At 59.6% G+C, this 10,952-nt stretch overlaps 1 protein-coding gene across 1 annotated transcript; it reads right to left on the bottom strand.

Moving 5' to 3' along the window:
- Window positions 1-9,175: 9,175 nt before the first annotated feature.
- Kcnf1 (potassium voltage-gated channel modifier subfamily F member 1) lies at window positions 9,176-10,660 on the bottom strand. Its single transcript, XM_076833968.1, has one exon. The coding sequence runs from the start codon at window positions 10,658-10,660 to the stop codon at window positions 9,176-9,178; it is 1,485 nt and encodes a 494-aa protein (XP_076690083.1).
- Between the last annotated feature and the right edge of the window lie 292 nt (window positions 10,661-10,952).

The raw sequence follows: 10,952 nt of genomic DNA, 5'->3' as shown, positions 1-10,952 counted from the left end.
TCCCCACAGGGACACACATCCCCAGCTTGGCACTGTTGGGAGGTGGTGGGAAGTTTAAGTGCTGGGGCTTGTTGGGAGGTCATGTCCTTGGGGTTGGCCCTTGAGGAGGATTGTGGGGCCATGGCCCTGCCCTCCTTCTTTTACTTACTGGCCTTGAGTTAGGGGGTGGCTTGCCTGGAGCATGATGAGCCCCCACAGACCCAAAGTGAAACCTCTAGACCCATGAGCCACAAGGCACCTCTTCTGTCTGTGAGCTGGTTGTCTCGGCGTTGGTCAGAGAGGTGGGAGCTGACGGCAGCTCTGACCCCGTAGCAGGGAACTGACTGAAGTCTGCTCAGGCAAAGGGAGAGGTGGCCACGCCGACAGCCAGGGGGTTCCCAGACTTCCATCTTGTGGCCAAATTGGGCGACAGCCATCAAGGAAGATCTCCAGGAGACAGACCGGGGACAGCAGAGGGCTGTGGACTGAGGGCATTTTCCCAGAGCGCGGAAGCAAAGGCCGCCTGGCCCTTCCCGACCAGGACGTGGTGAGGGCCACAGGCCAGCCATGGCTGGATTGGCCCCTTCCCCATGTGACCTTTTAACCATTGTTTTCTTGCTCCTCCTCCAAAGGGTGCTTCAGGTGCATGGCAGTGGGCCAGCAAACTCTGAGGCTCCGTGTCCAGGCTTGGAGGGGAGGGAGGGAATTTGTAAAGGCCTCCAGCTGGACACTGTGACGACCCGTGCCTCTGGGTGTTTGAATTTCATGTGTATAAGCAGGCGTGGGCATTGGAGACACGCACACATCGTCAGCATCGTCGTCACCACGGTCATCGTCGTCATCGTCATCGTCATCGTCGTCATCGTCATCGTCGTCATCGTCATCAGGCGTGATCAGGTGCTTTGTTGCTTGTGCTGTCCCCAGGGGCTGAAACGGTGCCCAGGGATTGAAGTCAATCCCTCATCACATAGAAGATGCTTGATAGAAATGCCGTGTGTGTGTGTGTGTGTGTGTGTGTGTGTGTGAGGCCTTAGGTGTCCCCCAGCATCCAGTCCACCCTCACCATGAGGGCCAGGCCCACCTCCAGGCCGTGGTCAGTCCAAGCCAGCCACAACAATCCCACCCCTGGGTCAAGACGGATGAAACCAGGCCTCAGTGAGGGGGCAGAAGTGAGCGTGTCCTCCGTTTAAGGCCACTGAAAGGAAGGACACATCCTCTGGAGGCTCTGGGCAGGGTTTTTTCTTTCTTCTTTTTCTAAAGCAAGATGCTGGATGAAATGCCTGTTCTTCTTCTGGATGTTTCTATAGAGGGTGTTTCTGAGTCACACAGCTGCTGCAGCCGTACCTATCAGCCAGAGATGGAGCCCACATGGACAGGGGCTGGAGCCAGGAGAAATGTAGGTAAAGCCAGGCCCCTGGGTCAAGCCACGCCTGAAGCCGGCATGAGCTTAGCCTTAAGCTAGTGTGGCTCAGGTGCCTTGATTGCTGGTGGAGAGGGGAGAACATGGAGTGACGGGAAAGAAGCAGGCCGGGCTACCTCATCCTGCAGACCTCCAAGGGATGCCAAGGACCTCACCCCAAGAGCACTGGGAGTTTGAGCAAGCACTGGCTTTCTCAGTCCCTTTGGTACCTAGAAAAGGGCCCAAACTGGAGGCAGGACAAGGGAGTGGGCTTTGGGGTAACCTAAGCTATGCTGGGTGAGGCTGGGACTCTGGCCGTCTCATGGCTTCGCACCTCTGGGCCTCAGGGCATCCTTCTTTCTGGGGAGCACTGGCCTGGGGAAGTGCAGGGGGCAGGGTGTCGCCTGATATTCTGGTGTCACTCGAGAATGCGTTGGAGGAGGAACCCAGTCCCTTGGCGGGACTCGCAGCTCCAAACCTGCTGGCAGCAGATAGGGGTGAGGGGCTACAGAGAAGGGGCTACAGATGCTAACTGCCCCTCCCATATCTCAAATGCATCTGGTGTGCTTCCTGGGTTGAGTCCCCTCACCTTGAAGTGAGGGCAGAGGCGGTATGGCCCGCAGTGAGGCTGGGGACTCCCATCTGCCATGCTTGTGCTCTCTGCCCAGGGAAGTCAGTCCCTCAGTGTCAACCAGCTTGGCCCAGCCACGTCCTCGGCCTTCTGCTAGCCCCCCAGAGGTTCCGGGCATCTGCCAAGGCCCAACATGGGTCAATGCAAACAGTCTCCGCCAGGAGGCCCTTGGAAAGCTCCTGCTGCCTTCGTCAGATGCAAAAACCACCCTGTGGTGACGGAGGACAGCCCGGCTTTATTTTTGGAGATGAGAGCTGCGATCATTAGGGGAAACATGTGCGTGACTTGACACTTATGTGTCAAAGGTTTAGCAAAAGCCAGTAAATACTGGGAACAGTTGCACGTAGTCCACAGGTGTTTGGGTCTGTTACGGCACTCATTTTATTTTTCTGTGTGTTTGAAACAAAAATTATTAAGAAGCCCTTTTAAAAGAACATTTTTAAAAAGAAAGAGAACATCAGAGCCAACGTTCTCTAAGCATTCCCAAGCACAATGGTTCTGAGACACACCCAGGGGTGTTCTGTGACCAAAGGGAAGAGTCCACCCTGTCCTCTTCCAGGGTGTCAACGGGCAAGAAAGAGGGAGGTCCCTGGAGGTCACATTGCAGGCCAGATTCCGGGTCTCCAACTTTTGGGCGACGAGGGGCAGTCCCAGGAAGGGGAGGTGGAAAGGAAAGCCACATGAACGCGTCCTGTGGACACAACACCGTGTTTACAGGGTGGCCTGAGGGTCCCTCTCTTACCAGGCCAGGCAGCAGGCCAGGACCAAGAGCGGCTCTCCGTGGTGGGTCACCCTTACCAGGCCCAGGCTCTTGGTGAATCCCCACATTTGAGCTTTCTGACCCCAAAGTCTTCAAGCTCCCTCCCTGAGGACAGAGATTCTGGGTGACATCCAGAGAGAGCTCTTCTCTATACCAGCAGGGTCGGTTCATTCAGGAACAAGGCCCAGAGGCAAGAGGACCTCCCCATCAAGAGACAAGACAGGCACAGGCAGAACGAACGTAAGGGCAACCGGTCTAGGTCTGCTCCCGGTGCCCACAGTAGGGGACACGGGCTCATCCCCTGCACTGCCAATGTGCCTGGCACTGCTGTGGGTGACGGGAGCCTGGTCTGTGACCAAACACATCAGTGACCCAGTCCTCCAGGGCTCATGCCACCGTCAGGACACTGCCCACCACCAGAGGAATCAAGGAAAAGCAGCATGAGGGGTGATAGCAGGACTCGGCCACCGGCTGATGGGAAGAAAGCCGGCAGACCTGAGGCTCAATGGCGGGCACCCTGTTGGGCTCCCTGCCTACAGGCCCCACCCTGTGCTCCAGGCAGCCAACTAGGAAGCACCTGTCGGCCCCATGGTCCCAGGACCAGGATGAGGGCGATGCTTCTCAGGATGAGAAGTAGATCTGCCCACAGCCCCTGCCTGGCACCGTGAGCCAGGCTCCTAGGGAGAGTGCAGAGCCACCAAGGGAAGCCACCACTCACGACCCAAGAGTCAGGCCCTCCTTGTTCAGAGGGGAGGGACACACAAACACTCCTGAGGTCTTGCACACTCCTCAGTGGATCCCCTGCTCTGGTTTGTGAAGCTCAGGCCTCTTAAAGGCCAAGGGTTCGATGAAGGTTTGAACTGAACTGGCCACATGGCCGGAGTACTGCGAGCTCCCAGCCCCAGCCTCTGCTGAGGCCCTGCCAGCCCATGAGTGCTGGTGGGGAGCTGTCCCTGGGCCACCTTTCAGTCCAGGTTCTGAAACCTCCACTTCAGTTTCTCAGGTCAAGACCTTTAGCCGGCAGTGGGTGGGGTGGGACTGGACTGAGGGCAGTGAGCGACCGGGAGGCTGGTGCCCACAGCCACCAGCTACTGTGTGACTCCAGACAGCAGCACCACCTCCCCAGGGCCACGTTCCTAGATGTGGAGTGAGGTAGGCAGTCCCTCCTGCAGGCCCCGCAGGGCTGGCAGCAGGTCTGGGAGCAGGGGTAGAATTCTGACCAGTGGAAAATGAGAGAGAAGCCACAGGACGTCAGGAGTGTCCCGTCCACAGGCAGAGGTGGGAAGAGCCACTGGGCCAGTTACAATGGAGGTCGAGGGTGGGAGTGAGGGCTGGGCCACGGGAGTCTTCACCAACTGGCCAGGGACAACCAAAGGGAAGAGAGAGGCTCCATCTCAGCCCTCCTGCAGGAACAGGGCGTGGGCAGCGGCTGGGACTCCATGAGGGTCCAGTCAGCTAGAAACTGGCTGCTGGGTCTCCCTGGGGCTCTTCTGAGGCAGGTGCTCCAGGCCAGGTAAGACCTACTCGGCCAAACCCGACAAAGGAGCAAGAGGACTAGAGCAGCGCAGAGTGGTGGCCCCGACAGCTCAGCCACTGCACGCCCAGCCCAGCCAAGGCCCCTGGCATGACCCAGCGTGCGCCTCCTCTGAGGTCTGGGCTGCCTCACCAGCAGGCACAGTCCCCTCTTGTCCAGCCAAGCCCTTGACAGCAGGCGTCAGTTGACATTTGGGCAAGAGCGAGTGGCAGCAGGTGCCCCACAGGGCCATCTTTCACCGGCAGCGAAATCTCTTGCTAGAGAAGTGACCCGGAGACTAAGCCGGAGGGCAGGGTGGACACAGGCGGCCGAGAGCCCCGCTCCTCGGGACGATGGCTGCTGCTTCTGGCAAACAGGGCCAAGCACAGGGTGTGCACCTGCTTGGGCCACGCTGGAGGCTGCACCCACCAGCAACTTCCTGTGACTCCAGGGACCTCATGGTCCCACCTGAAGCTAGAGCAACCCTGGCTCTCTGGCCACTGCTGGAGGAGTGACGACGTTGTGACAGCTGTGACGACAGCAGCCCTGGCAGTCTGGCTGGATGGCAGCAACAGCCTCAGAAACAAGGAGGTGACTAAGCAGAGTCCCCAGGGCTGTTTGGCTTATCCCTTTGGAAGCCCACATGGTCCCTGTGCTACATCTTGGGCTGCTCCAAGGGGAGAAAGGGATTCAGGGGGCGCTCTCACCCCAGATCATGGGTGGCAGTGAGATCCGCGCCCCAGGCAGCTGGCAAACGTGTTGCCAGGCCCACGGTGCGCGGAGCTGCCTTCCCACAGGCGACAGGTGGGAGGCCTCTGGAAACGTCTCATCTCCCATCTCCCTGGGAGATGCAGGGAGCTGGGGAGGTATTTAATCAGCTTCCTGCGGGAGGCTTGGGAGAGGCAGGCACCCCTTCACAGGGGCTGCAAAGCCCCTGCCTCACAGGCATTGCCACCCGGCCTGCCCTGTGGCCGAAAGCCCCCGGAGGGCAAGGAACACGGGCCATACGCTGGGACTCTTGCTGGCCTGGCCTGCTAGTCTTTCCCCGGGGTGTCTCAGAGAGTGTGTGTGATAATCCCAGGTCTTGCCCCTTTCACACATGCTCCCACCATTTTCCTTTTTTATGAGGTATCCCCAGGCCCCAGATGGGAGGCCATAAGCTCCAGACACCTCCCATAATAGCCAGGACGAATGCTGAAGGCCACCACCCCAGCGCCACCTGGGCAGCTGTGCTGGCGCTCACAGAGACCACCACCCAGACCACATGGCTCCCGAAGTGAGGCCTTCCAGAGAGGCTGCACGACAGCGTCCTTCCCCTTGTTGGGAAGCCCAGGTGGCCCTGAGGTGGGGCCCGGATGGTGTGTCCTGGAGACTCCCACCTCTGCCACCAGCACCAGCCTGTGGCTTCTGCCCTCGGGGCCTCAGTTTCCCCATCTTTAAAACGCAGGGCGACTCGTTTACCACCTGGAGCTATTTGGAGGCTAAGATGAAACTGAAAATGTCACCCGCGTCCTTCCATTTAGAAGTCAGGACGGACTCGATGTCACACACGCCGTCTTGCACTCACAGCCCCACATCTTTGCCGTGACAGTCCTGTGCTCCCACGGTGGGGGAAGGAGAAGGAGGTGGCCCTTCGCCCACAGACCTGCAGGCCTTTGCTAAGTGGCCCTCCCTCAGATGGATGGGATTCAGGGCCACGTTTCCCCGTCTGAACAATGAGGGGACACTGGATGACAGCTTACTTTCGTTGTGACTTGGACCTTCTGCAACTCCCAGGAACAGCTTTCTGTCTCTCCACAAACATTAGCAGGGTCGGTGAGGCTCGCCCACGCTGGAGGACAGCATGTGACGGGAGCGTCCCAGGACAGGAGTCCTGGCAGACTTGTGACTGGGGGTCCAGACAGGAGGGAAGAAGCCTGGGGTGAAAGCGGAAGCCAGGTCTGCAGGGAGCCTCTTGAAGGAGTTCAATGGGGTCCTGGGGATGCTTGAGCCCTGGGCCCTGTTGAGGTGACAGAGGAGGACACCTCTTCAGGGCAACCCCTGTGCTGCGCTGGGGCTTTAAGAGTCGTCTCGCCCTCTCTGAAGCTGGCCCACACTGTGGGGGTCCTTCACACCCCCCCGCCCCCCCGTGTGGAGGTGGGAGTCTCCCCTTCCTGGAGGGAGAGCTCCTACTGGCTCTCCAAGGCCTCACCTGGACACCAGCTCTCTCAGACGGGGTTGGCGAGCATTCTCAGTAATGGCCAGAGGGTAACTCGAAAGTGCCAAGGGCCATCTGATCTCCCGGCTCCTGAGCTCCGTCCTGCAGCTCGAGAGCAAACACTGGCAATTCCAGAACAAATAAATGGACAGGGCTCTATTCCAATAAGACTTTATTTGCAGACACTGAAATTTTAGTTTTATGCACTTTTCACAAGTCACAAAATGTTAGACTTCCTTTAAGTTTTTCCAACCATTTAAAAATATAAAAACCATTCTTAATTCAAAGGCCCCCAAGCCACGGCTGGCCGATTCCTGCTCTGGCCTCTGGCTGTTGGAAGCTGAGGTCCTCCCCAGCAAACCTGGGAGCTCCTTGGGAAAGCAGAATGCCAGGGCCCCACCAGCTTCACAAATTCAAAATCCACGTTTTAACAAAGCTCTGATGACTCATGTGCACTTTAAAGTTAAAAAAAAATACTGACGCCTAAGTGTCACCCCCAGAGATTCTAATTTAATAGGAACAGGGCACGGCCTGGACACTGGCAGCTTTTAAAACTCCCAAGACTGTTCTAATAGAAAGCAAAATTCAAGTACCTGACCCCAGAAAGATGTCCCAGGGACTGAGAGCTGCCCCTCCTCCTGGCGCCCTAGCTCCCAGGCCACTCCTTCATGAGGAAGCTTGTCACTGTCACAAGCTGAGCTCCTCTGGGACCAGGAGCCCTCTAATCCTGACTCATGGAGATCTCAGATGAGGGGCTACCCTCTGGGACTCATCTCCTCCTTGCAAGGAGAGGAGCCCACACTGGTTTGGGAGCTACAAGTCCACTCTGGGTGTTGGGCCTGGCCGGCCACCTCGGCCTCCTGCCTCATCATCCTGGCTTCCCTGCAAACCCTGAGCTTCTCCCCTTTCCAGGGCTCAAAGCCCTCAGGCTGGCACAGGCCCCAAGCTTTCCAGGAACTCTGGGGGAAAGGGACAGAGAGGAAACCCACCAACTCAGCAAGCTGCCTGGGCCCCAGAGGCACAGACCACACCCCCCGCAGGCCCAAAGCCCCCTCCCCCCTCCACTGAGTCCCCCTTCTTTAGCCCCCACCTCTTATTCCTCCACCTGTGGTGGCCACAGGACCAGTCTCCTCCTAGAGCAAAGGAGGGGCAGGCACATAGTGTCAGCTCAGGACAGTAGTCCTGGCCAGCCTGGTCAGAGGTGCCCAGGCCCCTGCAGAGTGCTCCCGGGGAGGGCTGGACACAGCGGAGCCCCCCTCCAGCAGCCTCGGAGGCCGGCCACACCGTCCACTCACAGCCCGCTCCACCACAGCTGGGTGCTCTCCTCTCACATGCAGCTCTGCATCCCACAAGAACCACCCTAACGCTCTCCAAGACCTGCCCCCAAGGACCCCTCCAGAGGACAGCTTCTGCCTCCTGGAGCCCCCAGTCCAAGGCTGCAAAATCCTGGCAGGAAGACCTGGAAGAGGCCTGAGAAATCACCCCTCTTCTCACCTACGGGATAATGCAGGCCCAGGGAACAGGAGCGTAGTCCAGGATGGTGGCAGACTGAGGAGGAGCCTCCTTTCCTCATCTGAGCCCTCCACCTCTGCCCAACTGCTGGTCCCTCCCTCCACCCAGGGAGGAAAGGACGGGACTGGAGGGCTCACAGTCCGAAGGGGGAAGGCAGAAAGCCAGAGAAGGGCCTGCAGGACTAACTCTTGCCTTCCACCAAGAACAGAATGGCAATGCCCTGTCCCTCCCTCCTCTGCCTAGGCTGTGGAGACCAGAGTGGGCAACTACAACTCACCTGCTTCCCAGAATAGAGCAACAGAAACAGCTATCGTTTATTGAGCACTTACTTAAGTGCTGGGCACTGAACTAAGAACCATGATTCTCTGAGGTCATAATTTTATGTCCCCACTTAATAATCAGGATGAGGAGCAGAGAGATTAATCAACAGGCCTAAGGTCACACAGCTAGTAGGAGAGTGGTGGGGGAGGGGCACTAGAGAAAAGCATTTAAGCTCCAAGCCATCTCTCCTCTTCTCATTCCCTGAGCTTAAACCCAGGTCTGTCTGATTGTTTCCCTGGGGCTCTCAGACCAGGCTGGCAGTGAGCCTCTGGAGGCCAGGCTGAGATCTGTCCACTTAGCAGATGCCTCAGAAGTACTGGGGTTAGAAGGAAGAAGCCGTGAAAACCTCCCAGCTCTGCGGACTCTGTGGTCTCTCCCTCCTCCAGGGGGTGCTCAGGGAACTGACCTTCCCAAGAAGGGAATAGGAGAAGAAGTGGCCTGGGCGGGCCTCCTGGAACGTGGCCAGGCCCCTTGGCACTGGACCTGCCTCCTCTGATCCCTTCATAGTTAGCTTTCAGCTAAAAATAGCTCTCCCACCCCGGGCTGCACACCTACCTGCTGGCCCTGCAGGGAGTGCGTCTGAGCCACCCTGGGGTGACAGCCAGCCTGGGACAGAACCCACAGTGCGGAAGCGTTCCTGGAGCAGGAGGCTTTGTGAAGGAGACACGGAAGGGGGCGGTCCCCCACTGCCCTGTGGCTCGGGCACCCTCTCCAGGAGCTCCTGGACAACCTGCCCCAGGAGGCTCACCCAGCCTTGGCCTTCAGAGTCTGCTCAGGGGAGGGCTGGGGGCCACAGGGCAGCTCCTCTCGGGCAGCCCACCGTCCCCACGGTCCCGTCCATCTCTTCCTGGGATGCCCCCCTTTCACTTGCAGCTCTGGAGCCGGGTCCTGTGGTGCTTCTCCTCCGTCAGCAGGGGGATGAAGGTGTCGCTGTGGGAGAGCTTCAGCCGGCTGCCCCAGCTTGTCCCCTCCTTCCCCGCAGGCTCTGGTGGCAGGATGTCCAGGTCGCTGCGGGAGCCCCCAGGCTTGCCCTCACCTGCGCTGCTGGAGTTGAGTTCCATCAGCTCCAGCTCGTGCTTGGCGGCCGTCTCTAGGACGCGCTGCTTGTTGTAGTACCTGACGAAGTTATTGATGATGGGGTGGATGGGCAGGGCGATGGCAATGACCCCACACAGGAAGCTAATGGCTGCGTTAAGCTTGCCCAGCGTGGTCTTAGGGTAGATGTCACCGTAGCCCACAGTAGTCATGGTGATGATGGCCCACCAGAAGGACTGGGGAATGCTCTTAAACAGGGTCTCGGGGTGGCTCTGTTCCATGGTGTAGCCCAGGGCCGAGAAGACAAAGATGCCCACGGCCAGGTACATGAGCAGCAACCCCAGTTCCTTGAAGCTGCGCTTGAGGGCGTAGGTGAGGGTCTGCAAACCCGAGGAGTGGCGCGCCAACTTGAAGATGCGCGCGATGCGCATGATCCGCAGGGCCTGCACCGCCTGCTGCACGTTGGTCAGCTCCATCATGCGGGCGCCCAGGTGCGTGAGCGTGAGGCTCACATAGAAGGGGAGGATGGCCAGCACATCCACGATGTTCATGAAGGACAGGGCGAAGTGCAGCTTGTTAGGCGAGGAGAAGAGGCGCAGCAAGTACTCGAGCGTGAACCAGCCGATGCACGCCGTCTCCACGTTCTCCAGCGTCGGGTGCTCCACGCGGTTGCCCTCGGCGTCCAGCACCTGCAGCTCCGGGATGGTGCCCATGCACATAACCACTGACGAGACGAGGATGAGCAGGAAGGACAGCACGGCCACCACCCGGGCGGGGCACGACGACTCGGGCTTCTCCAGGAACTTCCAGACGCACTTCTGGCAGCGGCGCCAGCGGCCCTCGGCCGCGTCCACGCCCAGGTCGTCCAGGATGAGCTGCACTCGGCGCGCGATCTCCTCCAGCTCCTCGCGCTTCTCACTTAAGTGACTCTTGCAACAGTCGTCCAAGAACTTGAGGTCCACCTTCCAGAAGTCCATCTCGTTCTTGAAACAGATGGGGCAGATGCCCTTCTTCATGTGCACCTCCCCGAAATAGTACACCTCTATGACACACTTGAACGCGTCCGGGTCGCGGTCAAAGTAGAACTCGCGCTTGCCGGGGTCGTAGTCGTCGCACAGGGAGAAGATGGTGTCGTAGCCCCCCGCCAAGCAGTTGATGAGCTCCGCCAGCCGGGTCTCAGGGTACTGGCTGAGGAGGTCTCCGTAGAGCACCTGCCGCACGCCCCCCACGTTGACGACGATCTCAATGTCGTCGCCGGCCGCGGAGCCCTGGCTGCCCGCCTCCTGGAGGCTCTGCTCCCCGGACCCGTCCATTCTCCCGGTGTGTGCCCTCGCAGCCCCGGCTCCGCGTCCCCGGCCGCCGCCGCCGGGGGTCCGGCGGGTCCCACCAGTGCGCGGCTCTCGGGCTGAGCCTGCGGGGAAGGGCGGTCACAGCCCGCAGCTAAGGGCTGGGTGGCCCTGGCGGAGGCATGCACCCGGCGGCGGGGCTCGGGGCAGGCATCCGGGCGCCGGGGCGCGCCGGTGGGGGTTCTCAAGGCCCGCGGCCCCGCTGGGGGCACTCACCCCCGCTTCCGGGCGGCGCGATGTGCCGCTGGGGCTCGGCCTC

This window comes from Callospermophilus lateralis, chromosome 14, assembly GCF_048772815.1.
Source record: "Callospermophilus lateralis isolate mCalLat2 chromosome 14, mCalLat2.hap1, whole genome shotgun sequence".
Lineage (NCBI taxonomy): Eukaryota > Metazoa > Chordata > Mammalia > Rodentia > Sciuridae > Callospermophilus > Callospermophilus lateralis.
This window is presented reverse-complemented; position numbering and strand designations above follow the sequence as displayed.

Excerpts from the sequence above, each read along its gene's own strand:
- Kcnf1 (XM_076833968.1), bottom strand. The coding sequence starts at position 10,660 with ATGGACGGGTCCGGGGAGCAGAGCCTCCAGGAGGCGGGCAGCCAGGGC.